General features: G+C 39.5%; 1 protein-coding gene across 5 annotated transcripts in view; it reads right to left on the bottom strand.

Moving 5' to 3' along the window:
• Positions 1-22,696, bottom strand: part of NPR3 (natriuretic peptide receptor 3) — a 69,836-nt gene extending 47,140 nt beyond the window's left edge. The window contains exons 1-2 of one of the 5 annotated variants that reach the window (XM_081301343.1): positions 22,082-22,696; positions 9,906-10,028 (exon numbers count right to left, since the gene is read on the bottom strand). In XM_081301343.1, the coding sequence (XP_081157469.1) occupies positions 9,906-10,028; positions 22,082-22,418 (460 nt within the window). In that variant the 5' untranslated portion in view covers positions 22,419-22,696. Of the gene's footprint in view, positions 1-9,905; positions 10,029-18,976; positions 19,133-20,190; positions 21,718-21,916 lie in introns of those variants that run through there. The other 4 variants (XM_081301345.1, XM_081301342.1, XM_081301341.1 and 1 more) reach the window with 4 other exon arrangements.
• Between the last annotated feature and the right edge of the window lie 202 nt (positions 22,697-22,898).

Here is a 22,898-nt window from a genome sequence, read left to right as displayed (position 1 = left end):
AGGATGATCACAAATTGAAGGACATCCTCTGCAACTTAGCAAGGCCCTTAGCATCTTGGCAAGACCCTGTCTCAGAATAAAAACTGAAAAGAACTGGGAATGTAGCTCAGTCAGTGCCCCGGGGTTCAATCCCCAGTACCAAAAATAAATAAATCAACAAATGAGTTACTATGTGGCTTAGCCTCTCATGTAGATTTATACTAAGAGTCCACAGTCTGAACAAACAGTGTAAAAGGTAAAAAAAAAAAAAAAAAAAAGACACTTCAAGAATTTTTGTAAATTGTATAATTCTGTGCAATTAAATTTTAAAGATGGAGAAAATTCCACTCACAGGATAACAAGTTTTTAAAAGTTGTCCAGCTTTCCAAAATGGCAGATTAGAACACTCACCTATCTCTCCATGTGATAGAATTAAAACAACTGGAATTTAGCTGCTCCTTGAGGTGAATGACCATGGAGAACACCAGAGTTCAACAATGGACAACCAGGACTTGGAGAAACCCAGAGACATGGGTTAGAGAACAGAGAGTGAAAGAAAACACCCCAGCACCAATGGCACAGAAGCAGGACAGAGAGAGGAGAAGGGCCCCCTGGCAAGGACAGAAGAGAAAGGGGAGAGTCCCCTTGAGTACCACTACCCAGGATTCAGCATCCTACAGAAACAGAAGCTAAACAAACAACATTCCTAAGATTTACAAGGTGAACTGGCTCTGGAGAAGTTCTCTGAACTTGCCAACATGTTCTCATGGTACCATAACTGGAAGTCATTTTGAGAAAGGCCCCGTTGTCTGAGCTTACTGCTTTGGGAATCAACACATGGAGGAACAGAGGCATTTCCTTTGGGAATCAGTGGTTTTCCAGGCCAGCTATAAAAGTCTGGAGAAGCAAGCAGTCGTGTGTTATGACACAAGGGAGTCAGGTCTGGTGGATCACTCAGAAATTACCGACATCCCCCCAACAGCACAGGTCTTTGAAACTCCATAACCTCACTCTGTAGCATTCCCCTGCCTCTGTGTCCCTGTGGGCAGAGAGAGGTTATGCCCTGAGAGACATGTGGTGAGGGGGCATGTCACAAGACTGGTGTTCCCCCTTTCCTCTGAGAGCATAGTTCCAGAGCACTTTGGGGTTATCTGCATTCTGCACTAGCTCCATGATAAGCCACAGCATCAACTTCTATCCTGCTCTTAGTGCATAACCCAAATGCTCTGGAGAGAATTGTTTCTAGGGAGCTCTGTGTTCTTCCCTATGACTGACTACAGCCACAAATCACTCTTGCTAGTCACCTGAGGAGCACCACAAAGGAAAGAAGAGGGGGTGAATAATCCCGAGGTTTTGCTCTAAGCAAGGGGTACACAGCCTAAGAAGACATGGAGAAAAGATCTGGTCAGCATAAGATGGGAAATTCTATTAGCACATTTTAACAAAGGAAAATTTTTATTAATACTTTCTCAAAATCCACTAATCACAGTCAAAGAAACCAGAGGAAAAGTACACTCTGAATTAAAATTAAACTCAACACAGCAAACCAATATCCCAGGACACATCATAAAGATAAGGCTATTTACTAAAACAAACTCTAACATAAAAGTGAAAGAAATATTCATCATAAAAGATGTGCAAATCTCAACATAGAACCACTAGAAATTAGAAAAAGCAAAACAATATGAAACCCCTAAAGTTCATAACTCTGATAATGGATGTCAAAGATATCAAAGTAGATGCAATGCTGGACAAATAATTCAAAAAAATATTTTTTTTAAAGTTCAGTGAAATCCAAGAGAGTACAAATAAAAAGCTGAATGTATTAAGAAAGATGTGAATGAGCATGTCAATAAAGAGATTTTGGATGAGCACTTCAATAAAGAGATAAAATTTTTTAAAAGAAACCAAGTAGAAATCTTAGAAATGAAAAGTACGATAAGTCAGTTAATAATCTCAGTTGAAAGTCTAACAACAGACCAGGAAAAAGCAAAAGAAAGAACATCAGAGTTTGAAGGAAACTCTGCCAAAATAGTTGCAATTCAAATACAAAGAAAAAATAAGAAAAGATTGAAGATAACATAGAAAAACTCTGAAACACCATTAAAAGACTAAACATCTGAATAACTGTCGTACTGAAGGGAGAAGAGATACATGCTAAGGGAATTAAAAACCTATTCAGGGAAATAACAGCAGAAAATTTTCCACATTTTACAAAAGACATGAATCCCCAGGTACAGGATGTATTTAGAACCCCAAACAGACATGATCAGAAAAGAACCTCTCTGCTTCACATTATAAATCGTCAAAAATACAGAACAAAGAAAGAATATTAAAAGCTGCTACTGAGAAGTGCCAATCTAGATTGAAAGGCAAACCTTTCAGCAGATTTCTCAGTAGAAACTCTAAAGGCCAGGAGGGCATGGAATGACGTATTTCAGGTCCTGAAAGAAAATAAATGCCAATCAAGATTACTATGACTATCAAGGCTAAACTTCATATTGAAGGAGAAGTACAAACCTTCCAAGATAATCATAAACTTAAGGAATTAATGACCACTAGACCAGCATTACAGAAGATACTTAAGGGAATACTACACCCAGAAGAGGAAGAAAGATTAACAATCACAAGAGCACAGGAAAGAATAAATCTTACTAGATGAGTAGACATGCAAATAAGAAATAAAAAGAATCAAATATTACCAATATAGTAAACCTTCAAATGTCTAAAGTGAAAAAACAATGAGCAATGAACACAGAATATTCAAAACAACCCAAAGAAAATCAACAAAATAACAAGAACAAGTATAAACCTTTCAATAATAACCTGAATGTAAATGGTCTTAATTCTTCAATTAAAAGATACAGGTTGGATAAATGCATTAAAGAATTCATGACTACTAAGATGGCACTAAAGAAAATACTTAAAAAAAAAAAAGAAACGCTACCCAAAAAAACCCCAGAACTCACAAATGAATAAATCTTATTTGAAAAGTAAGCAAATGAGAAACAGAATCAAAATAAAAAATCAAAATGGCAGGAATTAATAAACATCTCTCTATAATAACATTGTATGCAAATGGTCTCAAATCTTCAACCAAAAGACATAGGCTGGTAGAATGAATTTATAAAGAAGATCCAACTATGTGTTGTTTATAAAGACTCACCTTACAGGCAAAGACAGCCACAGGCTGAACATTAAAGGATGGAAATGGATACACTGTACAAATGGAGTCTGAAGACAAACAGGAATAGTTACTGTCATATCTGAGAAAGTAGACTTCAAGCTAAAATTAGTCCAAAGAGACAAAGAAAGTCATATTGGTAAAGGGAACAATCCAACAAGAAGAGATAGAATCATAAATACTGATGCCTCAAACGCTGGTGCACCTCATTACAAAAACTGACACTATTCAAACTGAAGACCCAGGCAGACCCCAGTATAAGACCCTGCAGAAAACATATAAACACATGGACACTAAACAATACAATTCTGAATGAATGGGTGACAGAAGAAATTAGTTTTAAACAATTTTTAGACTCAAACAAGGATAACAATACAACATAACAAAACCTCTGGACACTATGAAAGTGGTTTTAAGAGGAAAGTTTACAGCTATGAGCACCTACATAAGAAAATCAAAAAGATCCCAAATAAAAAAATATAATGATGCATTTCAAGACCCTAGAAAAGGAGTAAACCAATTCCAAAACAAATAGAAGAAAGAAAATAATTAGGCAAAATCGATAAAAATAGAGAATAAAAAATACAAAGGATCAATGAAACAAAGAGTTGGTTCTTTGAAACGATAAATAAGATTGATAAACCCTTAGTCAAAGTAACCAGAAGAAAAAGAGAAAAGACCTAAACTAACAAAACTAGACATGAGAAAGGGGATACCACCATGGATATCACAGAAATGCAGAGGATCATTAGGGACTATTTTGAAAACTTATACTCCAATAAATTGGAAAACCTAGAAAATGTGGATACATTTCTAGACTCATCTGACTTGCCAAAATAGAACTGAAAGAACACAGAAAATGTAAACAGACCAATGGCAATCCATGAGATAAAAGCAGTAATAATAAGTCTTCCAACATGAAAAGGCCAGGACCAGATAGATTCTGAGCCAAGTTCTATCTCCCTTGCAAAAAGCATTAATCCCAATGTTCCTCAATTATTTCATAAAATATAAAGATGGAACACTTCCAAACTCATTCTATGAATCCAGTATCCTCCTCATACCAAAACCAGATAAGGTACATCAAGGAAAAAAAAACTACAGATCAATATCCCTAATGAACTTAGATTCAAAAATTCTTCATAAGACATTAGCAAATCATATTCAACAACAAATATATATCCAAAGCCACACCCGAATACCCACCTCCTGCAGCCACACCCTACCACTTCAGTTATCACTCAGTTAATCCTACCAGGGGATTAAATCACTGATTGGGTTTAGACTCTCACAACCCAATCATTTCTCCTCTGAAACTTGTTGCATTGTCTCACATAAGTTTTGGAGGACACCTCACATCCAAACCATAACAACACCACATTAAGAATATTGTACAGGGCGACCAGGTTGGTTTTATCCCAGAATTGCAAGCATGGCTCAGCATTTGAAAATCAATAAATGTAATTCACCACTTAAATATTGAGTTAAGGACAAAAATCACAGTCATCTCAATAAATGCAGGAAAGCCTCTGACAAAAATCAGCACTCATTCATGAAAAAAACACTGAAGAAACTAGGGATAGAAGGAACCCACCTCAATATCATAAAGGCTACATATGACAAACTGAAAGCCAACATTATAGTACATGGGGAAAAACTGAAAGTATTTCCTTTAAAATCTGGGACAAGACAAGGATGTCTACTTCTCACCACTCCTATCAATACAGTACCAGAAACTCTAACCAGAGCAATTAGGCAAGAGAAAAAAAAAAAGGAAAAGGGATAAAAATAAGAAAGGAAGAAGTTAAATTATCCCTGTTTGCAGATGATATGATCTTATATTTAGAACATCCAAAAAGCTCCACCAGAAGACTGCTAGAGCTAATAAACAAATTCACCAAAGTAGCAACTTACAAAATCAACATACAAAAATCAATATATTTCTTATATACCAATAATGAATCTGCTGAGAAATAAATCAAGAAAACAATCCCATTCACAAAAGCCTAAAAAAAATACCAAGGAATAAATCTACGAAGGAGGTGAAATACCTTTACAATGAAAATTATAGCACACTGAAGAAACAAATTGAAGACAACACAGGATATCCTTGTTCAAAGATAGGCAGAACATCATTAAAATAGTCATACTACCAAGCAATATACGAGCTCAATGCAATCATAAGAAAATCAAAAAGATCCCAAATAAAAAATATAATGATGCATTTCAAGACCCTAGAAAAACAAGAGCAAACCAATTCCAAAACAAATAGAAGAAAGAAAATAATTAGGCAAAATCGATAAAATAGGATCAATATATACTGGTACATATTAGAAGTACATATTAGAAGACTTGGAGAAAAATCCCAGGAACACAGTCATCTGATACAATACTAAGGAGCCAAAAACATACACTGGAGAAAAGACAGCCTTTTTAACACATGGTGCTAGAAAAAAATGGTTATCCATATGTAGAAGAATGAGTCTATTTCCTTATCTCTCACTCTGCACAAAAGCCAATTCAAAATGAATCAAGAGCTAGGAATTAGCCCAGAAACTATGTAATTCCTAGAAAAAAAATGTAAGATTAATACTCAACACATAGGCATAAGCAATAATTTTCTCAAGAGGAATACTAAGGTTCAAGAAACAATGCCAAGAATTAATAAATGGGATGGCATCAAATTTAAAAGCTCCTTCAGAGTAAAGGAAACAATTAAGAATGGGAGAAAAATGCTAATGTTCTTCTGACAGAGGATTAATATCCAGAATATATAAAGAACTCAAAAAAACTGAACACCAAAATAAATAAATAAATAAACAAACTGATAAGTAAATGGGAAATAAACTAAACAGATATTTATCAAAAGAAGAAATTCAAATGGCCAACAAATACATGAAAAAAATATTCAACAGCAATAGAAAGTAGGGAAATACAAATCAAAACTACACTGAGTTTTCAACTCACACCAATCAGAACGGCAGCCATCAAGAATACAAACAATAATAAATTCTGAAGAGGATGTGAAGAAAAAAGGAACACTGTTGGTAGAATTGTAAATTAGTACAACTACAGCAAAAATCAGGTTCTCAAAACACTGGGCATGGGACCACCATATGACCCAACTATATCACTAGATCAGAATATGGAACAGAACATGAACATTAGGAAGAAAGGTGGTAAATTTCAAATACAGCCTGAAGTTTAGTTAGTAGTACTCTAAAAATGTTAATTGTCTTAGTTGATAATTGGTTTAGTTATTAACATTAGAGGAAGTTTGGTAAAACATATACATGAACTCTCTATATTATTTTTGCAAGTTTTCTATAAGTTTAAAATCATTCTAAAATAAAAAGATTTTTGTAAAAAGTTGTCCAACAATTACCTCTAGCAGAAGTGAACTCCAAATACAGAGTTGAATTGTTTTCATATTTCAAGGGATGTACCTATGGTATATATTTACTGTTCCAGAGCATTTAAAATGAGAACATGTCCAAATTAGTTCTATAAAGTTAATGCAAACCTCACATTCAAATCTAGCAATATCATCTTAAGGAAGAAAACTACTATCTAACCTCACCCATGAATACAAATTCAAAATCCAAATAAAATACTAAAACCTTAAATACATCTCAAAATACCATCATAATGCAGTACACTTACTTCTAAGAATGTTATGATAGCTTACTATTATGAAATTTACTAAAAATATGGGGCAAACGCATTTGATAAAATCAACATTCAACTCTTATTTTTAAAATCACAAGTCATATACTTTTTTAAAATATATTTATTTTTTAGTTGTATTTAGACACAATATCTTTATTTTATTTATTTTTATGTGGGGTTGAGATCGAACCCAGGGCCTTGCATGTGCCAGGCAAGCGCTCCACTGCTGAGCCACAACCTCAGCCCACAATTCACATACTTTAAAGTATAAAAGAATACTTTAACATCTACTTCAAGACAAGAGGTCAGAAACTTAAGTATCACCACTGTTATATAATATCACTTTTTAGGATCTTGCCAATGTAATAAGAATAAGAAAAAAAGATGTTCAACTATTAAAAGAGGAAATGCTGCTACTGTAAAGTGATAATGACACAGAAGCAATTAGAACACAGGATTCAATAAGTGGAATTCTTAAAAAATTAATAAGAACTCATAGGTTTTTCTATATAACTATAGTACAAAATGTAACAGAAAAGATCATGATTATAAGAACAACCAAAACCATAAATACCCAAAAATAAACTCAACAAAAGTGTCACAGAGGGAAACACGTTTCAAAATAACTAAGAGTAAGTTTCAAAAGTATCACCATAAAAATAACATAATGTGACAAATGTTAATTCATTTGATTTAAATTAATATTTTTTTAAAGATTAAAAGGTGGTAGTTGAACCACAGCGTCAATGTAGTAAGAGTCACAAAACTGTTCACATTAAAGTGATTAACTTTATATTATTAAAATTTAAAATTATTTAAAATATTTATGTTGAAAAAAGAAAACTGCATATCTTTGCTTATGAATATAATAAGAAATTCAAATAAATAAAATAATTTGAAAGAAAGATTATACAATGTTGACAAGAATAATAAAAACAGATAATCTCATACTTCTCTATGCAAAAGTATAAACTGGTAAACCTCTTCACAGGACAACTGAGCAATACTTGTCAAAACTTAAATTCACATAACTTTTGAGTCAGCAATTTTTCTATAAATTTCTCTTACAGAAAATATATACACATAAATATGTGAGTGAATGCATGTGTGCACACAAAGTACTCAATGTGGAACAGTTCTCAACAACAAAAAGCTAGAAACAACATAAATACTGAAAAATAAGAGACTGATTAAAGAAAGCATGTCAATATTATAAAATACTATGTAGCCATACTGTTAGTGATATAATCATTTTATTAAAAAATATTTTATAAAATAAATGTATATGTATATGTGTGCATTTATAAAGCAGGGTGTGCATACTTGTAAAAATTACAATGTACTTTTATCTAAGTGGTATAATTATAACTATGTCTTCTTCCCTGTGTTTTTCCTATGTTTTCCAAATTTTCTACAATATTTATGTATTACAATTAGTAGGGAAAAATAATACAGTCTTATCTGTAGTTGAAAGTAACAGCAGCATCATGTTGCATTAAGTATTAAATGCACAATGTATGTGAATGTGCATTGTAAATGCACTTCTTCATATATAATGTGCACCCATATGCATTAATATGCATTGCCTCTAAATTCTATATTTGCCAGTGGCCATCTTGCAAAACTTAGAATAAATGCTTTTCATTTTCATCAGCTTCAACCACAGTGTCAAAAAACTCAAAGCTAGGACTGTAGCTCAGTGGAAGAGTGCTTGCCTTCCACGTGTGAGGCACTGGGTTCCATCCTCAGCACCACTAAAAATAAATAAAGATATTGTGTCTATCTACAACTAAAAAAAAAATTAAAAACTCAAAGTGCAACCAATAATGTAAAGACATTCTGATGTTAGGTCAAGAATTGAAAGCAACACTCCATTTTTGGAAAGAAGAAAGGAAAAGATCATCCTGGCAGGCATGAGGGCAAGATAGCAAGTTGATCTTGCAAGCCTTAAATCTCCTGTTTTATCCATGGCAGAAAACAGTGTCTACTTTTGTTTCATCGACTTTTCTTTATCCCCATGAGAAATGTGTTATAGTATCTATATATACACAATGGTCTATTGCTTAAGTAAGCCAGGACAGCAAGGCAGGAAACTAGGGTGTATGTTTTAAGGTTTAGATCCTGTCTAATCACATATCATCGGCAAGAATTCAAAAGTGGAGCTCAATATAAACATGCCATATGTGGGATCTGCACACTTACTATTCCCCCAGAACTTCTCAGCTTTGAGCAGCCAGTGTTCAGACTTGAGAAAATACTTGGTAGCCTTCATATCTATTTCCGAGAGCCTTACCACATCTGGAGGGTGGGAGGGAGCGGGAAATATACCCGTGATCATGGGTGTAAACAGCCTTCATCACAGGGACCCTGGGAATTGCCCAGATCCATTATAAGGAATTAAATGTTTTCAAATCTCTATGTTGATGGCTCCCCAAATTCCACATAGGAGAGGTTTAAAGCATAGTAACTTGGAAGAAAGAGGGGCTTGGAGCAGTGGCTTTCACATTTTTACTTCAATGTTCAGTAATTGTTACTTTCCCATTGTGACCTTTTACAAGCATATGTGAACTGTGCATAAATATAAGCACACACATTTACAGTACTAAAATAAGAGTTTTATGAAGCAATACATACACTGTGTGATACACCTTGTTCTATTCTATCATGTTATGTTCCAATGCATTCATTCAATTTAAACTTCTACCCAAATTTCATTAAAATTATTCTGTTAGTCCATCATCACAGCAGCAACCTGCAATTGGAAAAGTATTGGGCAATGGGTGTTTGGGGCTGCATTTATGATCATTTGGAGTCTGAGATAGAGCTATGCTGACCCCCTGACACCACAGGTACACTGTTTAATTTTGCTCTCATTGAGTTCTTTAAGAAGAAAAGCTTGAGAATTTATGATATGTTATAGAAGTGTTCCAAATCACAAATTTCCAAAATCATATTTACAGAAATCACTTCTATGGGTATAACTCAAATGTCTGACTTTTCCTTCCAATCCCTCTTTGACACCTTGGCATAGTAACATTATTGGCACTATGGGGGAAGCTGGAAGTGGAGTTACCATAGGAAGAACTGTTGAAGAGTTCAATGTTGAAGAAAGCGTAGTCTCCACTGGTCATGCCATGTCTGTGTGCTGCCAGCATGATACTCCGGATGGTGTCACCGCTCGCACACATGATCACCACTGGGGAGAGAAACAAACAACAAATGTGAGACACCCAACACAGCAGACAGTAAGCATGCAAAACCAGTCTGGAGTGCTGGACATGGGACAGGGTAGTTAAAGGGTCCTGAAGCATCTCCTCACATAAAGTACTTTCTACAGTAGTTCCCTTTCTCTGCAGGGGAAATGTTCCAAGGACCCACCAGATGCCTGGAACTGTGGATGATGCCAACCCCTATATATATCATATTTCTTCCTATAAGAAAATACCTATGATAGAGCTTAATTTGTAAATTAGGCAGAGTAAGAGACTAACAACAACAACTAATAATAAAATAGAACAATTATAATAATATACTATAACAAAAGTGTTTAAAACCCCTTGAATTGTTTATTTTTAGAATTTTTCATTTAATATTTGCAGACCACAATTCAATACAGGCAACTGAAACCTCAGACAGCAAAACCACAGATAAAGAGGAGACTACTATATTCACAAAGGGAAAAATGGTAACTTTATGGAAATTAATAAAAAATCACTGAAAGAAATTATAAGGAGGAATGCTTCTTTATATTTTCTTAATATTTGTAGCTTCAAATTAAAGGAACAATAAATCATTTAAACTATTTCACTTAATATTTATCCCTTTGACGCTAACACTGTTATAGAAAATAGTGTAATATTTGTTGAATTAAAATGTATCCATTTATGCATGCCCAGCTTCTATAATAAATACTTGATAAACTTTTAAAGATGAATAAATGAAATTTTTCTAAATCAAAGATTTGCAATCATAATCTTTAGTGTTTTCTAGTCTTCCCATAGAATAAGGTTGTATTTAAAAATCAAAAACATAGTAACTTTATTGAGGGGGATCTAGCAGAAACCACCATAAACAAGTGAGACAACATCACCAACTGAGGAAAAGAAGGCTCACCAGCCTCCTGACAGAACACAGCCAGTAGGCAAGAGGAAGCAGCCGCAAACCCAGCTGGGGACAGACTGTGGAATAACTCACCTGGGCTCTTTAAAATGGTCAACTTCATGAAAAACAAAGACAGCTTGAGGACACATTCTAGACTGGAAGAGACTTAGAAAATGAAAGAACGAAAAATGCCCTTTTATTGAGGAACAGCTCTGCATATTTATAGAGCCAGGGGTGGTTTGACAGTTATGACAGTTTAATGGTTGAACAGTTTGACAGTTGGCATGGGGTGCTTTCTGATTGGTAGGTAACGATCATGTGAGTCAGCAGGGCTAGTCTGATTGGTGGGTAAGGATCATGTGAGCCAGCAGGGCTAGTCTGATTAGTGGGTAAGGATCATGTGAGCCAACAGGGCTCACCATTGGACGGCTCTTCTGGTGGGGGGGGGGGGAATGAGGAACTCAGTCTTTGGAGCCAGGCAACTCCCAATATAAAACATGGCAATGTATGATACTTAATTGGACTCTGGACCTTAAGTATATATATGTAAAAAGGGGAGGGGGGCATTGTTTAAACAGCTGGTGAAATTTGACTAACTCCTGTGAACTAGATAATAGAACTGCATTATCACTTTTCATGACTCCTCCTTATTCTTAGGAAACATACCCTTAAATATTTAGGAGTAAAGAAACAATGATGGGGTTGGGGATGTAGCTCAGTGGCAAAGTGCCTGGCATGCACAAAGCCCTGAGTTCAGTCCTTGGCCCTGGGGGAAAAATCAAAAGAAACAATGATTGTGGGCTGGGGATTTAACTCAGCAGTAGGGCACTTCCCTAGCAAGTGTGAGGACCTGAATTCTATCCCCAGTACTGGAAAGCAGAGGAGAAGGAGGAGGGAGGGCTACAAAAAGGGAGGGCAAAGAGGAAAAACAATCCTGTACTTATAAAAATACATATTCTCTCTCTCTCTCTCTCTCTCTCTCTCTCTCTCTCTCTCTCTCTCTGTGTGTGTGTGTGTGTGTGTGTGTGTGTGTGTAAACAGAAAAGAGGAAGGGAAGGGAGGGAACAGATTTGTATTGAAAAAGCAAAATGTTAATATTTACAATTGGTGAAAATCTGGGAGAAGGCTGTATAAAAGTTCTTTAGATTTTCCAAAAGTGCACAACTATTTCAAAATAAAGGGATTTTTCCATTAAGCATGGTAGTACACACCTGTAATCCCAGTTACTCCAGAAGCTGAGATAAGAGAATAACAAGTTCAAGGCCAGCCTGAATAATTCAGTGAGACCTGTCTCAAAATTAAATTTAAAAAAGGGATGGGGATGTAGCTCCATGGCAGAGTGCTTGCCTTACCCGTATGTGCAAGGCTCTGGGTTCAATTCTAGTATCTCAAAATGAAAGGGTTTTTTCCTAAGTAATACATTAAGTAAATCACTAGATTTTCCCATTATAAACTAAGAAAAAGTACTAACTGCTTTTCATACTTAATAGCATGGCAAATGCATTTCCCTTAAAAAGAAAACTCAGTGGCTATAGAAAGAACATTTTTTCTGGCATATCAGAAGATGCAGTGAGTTCCATACACATTTTACTGTCTGTATTTTAAAACATTATTTTCAGGTTGTCTCAACACAGAGGAAATAGTTAACAAGATTCCCATGTTCCCTTTTCATGTCCTCTCAGTTTATAGCCAAGCTATGGGATTTGAGAGGCTTTAAGCAGCTCCAGATGATTGTTGCCTGACACCTAAGAGGGACACCAGCTGAAGTAAAGTGAGGACTTGGCTGTTGTCCAATTTGGTCACTTCTGATGGTCTCAGACTCCGCAACCATGTATTTGCTGCATACACACTGTGCAGAGAAGAGACCCACAGAGACCTGGTTTTTGTAAACCATGTTATCACGATGCATGACAGACCTCCAAGATGTTTATGTGCTTGGTCAAAGCAGGGGTGCTGAAAGGCTATGCCTGAGCAGCTTTGGCAACCTGCATGGAGGGCTGGGCTCTTGCTGATATTTCATTTACTGCACATTAACTCAAGAGGGTTAGGTCTTGATTCTGTCATTTCGTATTACAGAAGGGCTTCGTGCATGGGATAAAAGCTTTAGAGAACAAGTTTTTAAAACAGTGTAAAACTGCTAATAGACCTATAACGATGGGAGCAGGTATTGCTTATGCTTGGAAATACAGTTATATGCATTTGGGATAAACAAATGTCATGATATCTCAGTGGGGAAGCTCTCAAAGAAACTCCTAATTATTCACTATGACAGAACCTTGTTTTAGCTCTCATTCAAATCTGGCCCTTTCACTTAAAAAAAAAAAAAAAACAGTCAAGATGTCCCACAAAATAGCCAGCTAGGAGGTAAGGCCAGACAAGTTTGAAGAATATGGATTCCAGGAATAAGCGTCTCCCGAAAGGAGCCAGGAAGCTCTATCTGGCTGCCTACTAGACAGTCCTTATCATTTTTTAATCAATTACTTGTAGTCTAGGGTGTATTTCTCAGTTCCCATGTGCAAAACCTGATTCTGCCATTACATAGAGAGTAATGTCATTGCTTAGGGGCAGATTTCCAATAACCTACATCAGATATTTATGGCTGCAGATTACTTAAGTTTCATGGAGACCTGAATGGCCATGAATATATTTGGGTCAACTTGCCCTGTACCTTGAGCATGCCAACGGGGTGGGGGAGGGGGCAAATGATGAGCAGTAAGATGCCAGTGAGGATGGAATTAGAATTAAAAAGATCATTTGAAGGATTCAGGCATCCAAAGGCATGAGTCACTGATAACCTTAAACACCCACATAAGAGCTACACCTGCCTAGGACTGAACAGACTATGTCTCAGGGCCAGAGCACACGCTTCCCCAGGTCATGGGTGTGTTCTGCCCAACACTGGCTTCTGTGGCTTCTTCTCCTATCTTTAAACTCCTGGCCCATCTCTTCCTCTCTCCCCATCAACACTACCCCAAGCCTTCTGATGGGCACATTCTTTCTTTAAATGTTAGTACCCACTTAGTCTGAGCAAAAGTGTTATAACATAGCATTTATCTAACTATGCAGACTTTGATTATTTTCAATCTTACCATTTTGTGTTAACCTTGTGATTTACTCTCAAAAGGAACCCCTAATTCCCAAGTTCACGGGCAGCTCAATGTCTCTCTTGAATAAACCAAATCCATAACATACATTATCATCAAGTTTCAGTGCAAGTTGAAGCAAGTATTTAATGACTCTAGCAAAGCAGTCAGAATGCAGAATCCCAAATTTTTATGATGCTCTCTGATCTCCTTCAATTGTCTTATTCATGCCTAAGTAAACAGCAAGTATTTTTAGGAACTTGTCTTTATACAGTTTATCAAAAGGTTTTAAATAGTTTTCATTGAAATAGCTTTCTCTTCCTATTCATGTCTAATCAGTTTATACAATAACTAATTAAATTAAGTAATAAGCACAAGTGGCATAAACAGATTTGGAAAGTATGCAGAGAAGTATGAGAAGTGCCTAGAAAATTCCAGAGAAATATACTACCCACCAGCATCAGTAACATTTCCCAGCAAGAGGAAAAGGAGAGATTGTATGTTTGGTGAGTCTGAAAGAAAACACTGGGCGCTCCAGGCCCTGTCCTCTTTCTTCCCCTTTGAGATATGTCTACTAACAGAGAGTACCCTTTATGGGTTACTGCTCCTGGAGAGGGAAATTACAGCTTCAAAGCACTGGCTGTGATTTGGTAGATGTCTCTGCCTAATTTGGGGAGGAAGTACTGGTAAGCAGGCCCTTTTAGCATCAGATCTAAATCCACATTCTCCAATACATTTAAGTAATAATAAACAGGACATTTTCATATTCTCCATCTGATTTCTGCACCTATGTTCCTTTTAATTCTAAATTTGGAAGGGAAAAAGAGATAGATGTTACTGCATGGAGGCAAGACAAAGTGTACCACATCCTGCAAGCCAAAAGTGTGATAAAACAAATGAAAAACCCAAACTCAATAGTAATTTTGGAAGAAATGCAAAAATAAAAATCTGAAAACCCTCCAACCATGAAAAATAAAAATTTAAAGATAAATCAGGTGGTATATAGGAAAAAATCATAAAAATAGAAAATCAATCCAAATAAGAAAAAAAAATCTAGAAAGAGAAAAGCAGTGGGGATAAAAATCTTCAAAGAAGGAGATGTGGCTCGGTACATACATAATATATACACACATACACACATCACACACATCACAAATAAACACTCATCAAAGAAATAATTTGAGAAATTTTCCAAGAATTACAAGACAAGAGTTTCTGGAAAGAATCGGCCTACCAAGAGTAATAAGGCAAAATACTGGTATTAATGCACATCCTAATGAAATGTTAAAACACTGGGAGCAAAGAGAAGATTCTAGAACTTTTCAGCAGAGGGGGGAAAAAAGATAAGATTACTTCCAGAATCTGAATCTATTCAAGCTTCCTAATAGTAACATCAGGATTTAGAAGACAACAGAGCATGTTGTCAAATGTTGGGAGAAAATTATTTCCAACCTAGAATTCTACAATCATGTTTAAAGGCAAGATGAAGAAATTTCCATTTGTGACAAGTCTGAAAATTCTCATTCATTCTTTCTCAGAAAGTTCCTAGATGATATGCTTCCCCCAAACAAGGGCTTGAAGCAAAAAACAGGAGCACTAGGACCTAGCTCAAAAATAGAGGTGACTAGAGACCTAGGAAGATATTAAAGGAACGACGCAGAATGACAACTATGAAGTATAGCTCAAACACTACCACACTGAAGCAGCTCAGGAGCTTAAAACAGATAATTTTGTAATGGTTTAATTCTAAGTCCATAGGAAACTAAGAAAACAAACAAAAAAAAAAGGTTGTTTTTGTTTTTGTTTTTGTTTTTAATTTTTACCCTAAGCCTGAAAGCAGAGCAAGAAAGATAGTGTCATCCTAGTAACCTGCATGTCTTGACTGTGAACAGTATTTAGAAGAAAATAATAATATTGATACTGAATACTGAGCTAAACAAAATTTTGACAGGTCCATGTTAAAAGGAAAATGTGTATGTGGTTAACAGACAGTAGAAGCGACCTTGATCATCATCTTCCATAAAATAATCTGTTATTTAGAGATATAAAGACAAATGACTACAAGAAAGCTACATTAGCTAAAAATGATTGCCTCTGGAAAGTCAGAAATGGGGAGTAGAAAGCAATGAAAGTTTTCTTAATCAGGTTTGTATAATTTTCTGATTTTAAATTATGTGGCTTATAATTATTTTTGCTAAATTAAAATCTATTTTTTTTCAAAAAAAAGTTTTCTCTGGCTGTTTTCTACAGTTAATAGCAATGGATATTGTTTGCAAAAATGAGATATATCTTCTTTTTTGTTGTTCACAAAGCGCTACCTTCTCTGAAGGTCTGGAATCTGCATTGCAGCCTACAGTGCTTCTCTTTTTCCATGTTATTCTGTGTAAGTTATTTTACACTTATAGTGCATTATTTAGAAATTCTGATCAACCACTTTATCATTTACCACTCATTTACCCGAGACTATTAAAAATGGATGATTCCTGTATTGATTAATTACTATTATCTCTACAGCTATTACCTAGGCCCAGTTTGATGACATATTAATAACTAAAATAATAAAACTCCAATTTTTCATTTAAAAAAATCTTGTGTGTAGAATACTCTGAGTACTGTATTTTATAAGGAATATAAATGAAAAACTCCTGGCTTTAATTGCTTGAAAAAGATGACTTAATTCTAACTCTGTCTTTTTAAAGATAAATCTATCAGTTGGGGATATAGCTTATTATCTATCATGTAAGTGTGAAATATTGAGGGCAGTGCTCATATGCATATGTGAGTCCGTTTTAAATAAAGACCATTATTTTAAAAATGTATGCTCAGTCATGTGTATGTTGGTGACATAAGCTAAAGACATGAGAGGAAAAATGGTTTTAAATTATTGACTTACATTTAGTAACTCCCTAAGATGAAAAAATAACTGAAGTCTTTTAGTGTTTATGGATTTAATACAATCTATAGTAAAAAAAAATAGTCATATGATTATTTGGGATAATGCCATTGTATAGTGCCATTGAGAGTGCCATTTAAGAGATTAAAATATTCATTTGGATTTAAACATGAAGTCAAGCATAGCACAAAAACAAGTGCTAAATGTTCTCAACAAAAGAAGGGGCAAAGGAACTCTAGAGAATACTCTAGTTCATAATGCTTAATAAGGAATTTTCAAAGGCAGAAATACTGTCAGTTACACCTTAAAAGTATACTTTTAAGGTGTATAAACAAAACAATGACTGACTTTCATTGCTTGAAAAAATTAGTCCATTCTATCTTTTTTAAAATAAATCTACCATTAAGCGTGGAATATTGAAGGTAGTAGTCAGGTGTACAAGTGAATCTATTTTAAATAAAAACCATTATTTCTAAAAAAAAAAAAAAAAAGAGCCTATGCACAAATCAGAACCACCAAACATCAGTTTGAAGAGGCCTAATTCTCACCAGAGTCCCTGTGCCTCAGGGTAGGAAGCTCCTGCACAGTGCCTTGCACAGGTAAACCCAAGCTGGTAAGTTAAGACACCAGATCCCCAAGCATCTGCTTCTCAACCCAGGGTTTTCTCCCATGGCAGGACCTTCCCTTCTCAGTTAAGGCGCTTATCGTCACATATATAAAGTAACAACCATTATGATAAAACCACATTTATTGAGCCCTTACTATGGGTCTGGCACTGTTTCAGCACATTCCAGGAGTTAGTTCCTCCCATCATCCCAAAGACCAGGCACTCTCCCTAACCCAGTTTTACCTAAAGAGTCCCAGGTACAGAGTTCAATAGCAGCCCAAGATTCACCAGGCAGTGAGTGGCTGAGCTACAGACTCCACTGAAACTGAACCCCCTATTTAACACATTAACTGTAAAGTAATAACTGAATGTGTTTGTAGAAGATCCCCTGAGATCTTTATTATCAAGCAACTTTCTCTCCTGAGAGCAAGGAATTTGGAAGGTAGGGAAAATGGTTTAGGAAAGAAACTATTTTATTTCATATTTCCGAATATATGTCAGGTCCTTGTTGGAAATATATTTTAAAGTAAGAATCATAAAAATCATAACTTTATCACCTGTAAGGTATAAACCTGAGCCCAGCAAACTTTCATCGCTAAATTCAAATCTAGAAGGAAAAAAAACAGCAGAGACTTGGTAATATCTATGAGGCTTTGAGATATATATAGTACGTATATAAATTTTATATAATGTGTAATATAGACATATATATATATATATATGTCTATATAACACAAAAAGGGGGGAGGGAGCGCGCAGTAGCAACACAAGGCAGCCCAAATCCTCTAAAGCCTGAGGCCACCAGCCCCCCCAGGCCCACCACGGGACTACAGCCCTCCCTGTGCCAGGGCCTCAGCAACTCATGTGAGGTTGAGAGGTCCCTGGCTGAGATCTACCCTCACTTGGGCAAACAGATCCACTCTGCCTTGTATCCCACGCCACATGCGCTGAGGTCTCTGACTGCCCACTGGAACCAGTCCAGCAAAGGCAGCACACACGCGCTTGCAAACCACGGATCTCGCCGATAGAGAGACACACCCCCAACCCCAACCAGCCCTAAGTCTCCAACTTCTAGTTCCTGGCCCTGGAAAACTGAGAGCTGAAGAAGCAGGTTCCAGGGTCTATAGCAGTCCGAGATCTGCAAGGAGGCTGCGGCAACCCGGGGACCGAAAGGGCGGAGAGAAACAGATGTGGGTTCCCAGGCCAAGCGTGGCGAGTCCGCAGCTGTTGAACACAAATGCTCTTTTTCACAATCAGCAGAGCCCGCGCCCCGCCTGCTTAGCTGGCAGGGATTCGGCGCAGACAGCCTGGAGTTCGAATGCTCAAAACATGCCAGGCACCCTACTGTCAACACCTCCTGCCCCTTCGATCTAAAGGGTGTGTTCATTCAAGTCCGAGGCCAAGATGGAAAGCGGGATGGCTACAGCTTCATCCTCAATGTAATCTCTGCCTACTCTCACCTGCTTCTGAGGTTCCCAGCCTCAGGTTGTGCTGGCCCCTATGGCCAAAGCTCAGATGCCAGTCCGTACCAAGATGTAGACAAACCCTGCGCATGGCTCAACCCTGCTCCCCTCGGTGGCACAGGGGTTGCGAAGAGTTTTGCTGGGTTTCACTCCAGGCACTCCAGGCGCGTGCGCACTGAAGGAAATCGGAGGCGGGATTCCCTGAGTGCAGTTCACGCCAACCCCTCTACTATGGAGGAGGAAACTGCACTATGCTGGGATCTCACCACCAACCCCCCTCCTCGCAGTCTACCTGCAGTAAAATGGGCCGCAATAGGGGCTTCCGCTATTACCTTTCCTCGACCATACTCGCTGCAGCCATAGCCACCATTTCCAGTCTTGAGCACTTTATCCAGTTTGGGTATTATTCCAAACCCCCTAGAGACCCGCCGAGAAAATTTGGCGCTGAGTGGAGGCAGGTGGAAAGGAGATTCAATGGCCGCTTTCCGAGAGCGCTCCCGCAAAGTCTAGTTCTGGGCGCTCTAGAGATTGTGATGACGAAAGCCCCGGGGAAAATGAGTGTTGCCCGACTCCAAACACTACGAAGCATTTTTTAGTAGAAACCACAGAAACTTGTTTGTAAGGGACTAGAGGGGTCATGGAAGGAATGACAGAGCGACACAATGAGACTTTTAAAAGACGCCTGGGGTCTGGGAAAGCGCAGCTAGGAAAATCAAGAGGCCCGGGCGTGAGCCAAGTGGCAGCGCGCAGCTGCACAGCGTCCCAGGACGCTGCCACTAAGCGAGAGCGCACAACAGCAATGGAGAGGATAACAACTTCTTTCGGCCTTGGCATGCTTCAGACCCTGAAGCAGGGCACTGGTGGTGCGCCTCTAATCGCCAACCCTGCGCTGGCAAAGAGGGAGCTGGGAAGAAAAACCCCGAGTGGTTTGACAGCACCTGTCAGACATGGACCCTCAGAAGACGGCTTTCTCCTTGCCCAGACCTTTCCATCTCCCCAGGACCCTCTAAGTACACCCCTCCACAGCGATGGGCGATCCTCAAAGATCGCTGCCAAACAGCTCACACCTGGCAAGTCCCCGCGCACACCCTCCCGGGATCCTTAGCGCCACAGGGAACAGTGAGGTCTGCAGAGGACAGGACCGGTGTGTAAGGAGAGTCGCGGAGAGAGGATGGGTTAGGACCAGGGGTCCGGGACGCGCTCCTGCTCACCTCGCTCACTGGCCTGGATGTAGCGCACGATGTCGTCCAGGTCCAAATCTTTGGTTTCGTCGAAATTGTAGGCAGACGTATGCAAACCCTCCTCCTGGAAAACCTCGTGAACACCCTCAAGGGTAAAGTAACAGTTCCGTTCCAGTTTGTCATCGCTGTAGACGAGCGCAGCGCGGCTCCAATGGTGGTGGCGGAACAAGGCTAGCATCATCTCGCCCATTTTGGCGTAGGCAGGCGCGACGCGCGTGAGGTGCGAGTACTCAGTTTCCTTGTGTTGGAAGCCCGCGGCCAGTGCTCCGGCCGACAACATGGGCAGATCCCAGTGCGACGCAAGTCGGGCCACCGGTGCTGCAGCGTACTCGCAAACAGGCCCCAAGATGAGGTCGGGTTTGGCGCCTCGTGCAGCCGCCACGCGGTCCACTAGACTGAAGAGTGCGCGGTTACCGCAATCCGAGTCCTCGTAGGCCACCTGGAAGCTAGTGCCGGGCGGCAGAAGCCGTCTCCCGGTCCCGTTGCCCTCCACGCTGCGCAGAGCATACTCGATGGCCGGCCGCACCCGAGCCAGTGAGAACAAGTACGAGTCGTCCTGGGGCAACAGCACCAGCACCTCGATCTTCTGAGGAGGCAGCGCCTCTCTTTCCCGGCGCCCGCTGCCTAGGCCCATGCCCCCGCCGCCACCCGCGCCGCCAGCCAGCAACGCCCAGCCGAGCAGGACGCACGCGGAGAAAGTGAGCACCAGCAGGGACGGCATCGTGCCGCAAGAAAGCGGTCGCCTTCGCCGCCGACTCACCCTCTGCCCCCCACCCACCCTTCCTCTTTCTTCCCCACTCTTCTTTCTGAGGTCCCTGCGCCCCCTTGGGCGATCTAAGAAAACAGAATACCCCTTTCACTAACGCGCCAAAAGATAGAGAGGAACAGTCCTTCTCTTCAATGTCACTAGTTTTTTTAAAAAAAGAAAAAGTTCACCGAGTGTAAACCTGTGCGTCTGTAATATACATATATACTTATTATAAATATATATATATATTCGCCCTCCCTTTATACATATGCTATTTGCTTAGAGGTGGCTTCTTATATGGGCGTTGCTAAGGTTGCTTTTGAAAGCGTATTTGTAAAAGAAAAAAAAAGTTAGACTTGTCCAAGTGCTTGTAATTGACGGTGCATCTCCTTCGCGTTTGATCTCATTGATTCGCGCCGGTTCCTGGATCCATAGCCCGCGTTTAAATAGCGTGGCAGCGGCTGTGCGTGTTACCACACAAGGCGAGCCAAGGACGGACTTGTATTTCCAGGGGGTGGGGTGGGTGGGGGTGGGGAAAGGTGGGGGCTGGGCTGGGGGAGCCTGTCATTAACATTCTTACATCAGGGCTCCTCCCCGCACCCCTTCCTTGCCCGCCGCTCCCCTCTTCCCTAACCCTCACTCCTGGCCGGCCTTAAGCCGGTTCCTTAAACCCTCATCCGCCCACGTCTGCACCCGCAGCAGCCCCTACAGATCCGCGCGCCTCTCCGATCCCCGCCTTTCCCTGGCCACGCTCTCTCCAGCTCCAGGCTTTAAAAGAGGAAATGTGTTTGAAAGTAAAGAAATGCGCGCGCGCACACACACACACACACACACACACACACACAAACACAAACTGGGGGGGGGGGCGGACGACAGGATTGGAAGGAGGGAGTGGTTCTCGAAATTGATAGTTTTGGTGCAAAAGTCGTAGGTCCCCTTTGCTCTCACCTCTTTAATGATCCGTGCACATTCCTCCCTGGTGAGCCTATCCCGGTCGGGCACCTGACCTTCCTGTTCGCCTGGAGAAAGGTCAGAAAACTAGGAGCAAGGTCCCAATGCAGAAGGCTCATTTGAGGGACCGACGTGCCCAGCCGACCCGGGCGTTACCCTCACCTTTCCTTTCCCGACTCCGCCAGCCCCCTCCCTCTGAGCCGCGCAGGTTCACTCTGGGAGTCGTAGCGGTGTCGGTGTCGGTCACTATGTTTCCGCCTGCAGACCCTCGGCCAACGCACCGAGAGCAAGAAAGCGAAACTTGTTGCTCCCGAGAGCGAGCAAATGATTCGGCTCCTGGAGATGGCACTAAGCTTGAAATGCATCGCCGAGACGTTCTCCAGGCTTTGTTGTTAAACCAGGTAACTAAATAAAGGGACTGTCTCTTCGCTCTGCTTCCTGGAAGATCACCTGAGTGGGGACGAACGCACTCTGCCAGACCGAGCTCGTGGAGATCCATCCGCTTCTTCTCCCGAGTGCGCTAGGCACTAGGCTGGAGGCTAGCGATGCCAAGGAAGGTCCTGCTTCCTAGACCCAGTCTATTCACTGGTCACGGCCACTACGGCAGTAGAGACGCGGTGGAAACGGAGGAGCATCGCAAGGAGTTCGCCACGCAGCTAGGCAGGTCAAAAAGGAACTGGACCCTCTGTACGCCTTAACACACCGAAGTCATTTGCACTGTGAACGTGCTGCATTGCACGAGAGAATTCTAACACTTAAGTCCCGCAAATTAACATAAATTGAAAAATGTTTTAAAATGTTCTTTCATTTGACTGGGCGTCCCAGTCCACAAATTTCTATTAGTCTTAAACGTACGCCCTCTCTCGGCAGAAGCTTACATCTTAACCCCGGTGCCACCGCCCAGGCGCTTTTTTTTTTTTTTTTTTTTTTTTAACGTTAAGGCCCTAAAGCGCCCTCGCTCTGATTTGTGACAGAGAAA

The sequence above is a fragment of the Spermophilus citellus genome (genome assembly GCF_964194105.1).
Source record: "Spermophilus citellus genome assembly, chromosome: 1".
Lineage (NCBI taxonomy): Eukaryota > Metazoa > Chordata > Mammalia > Rodentia > Sciuridae > Spermophilus > Spermophilus citellus.
Note: the sequence above shows the minus strand (reverse complement) of the source record. Positions and strands in the feature narration are given on the sequence as shown.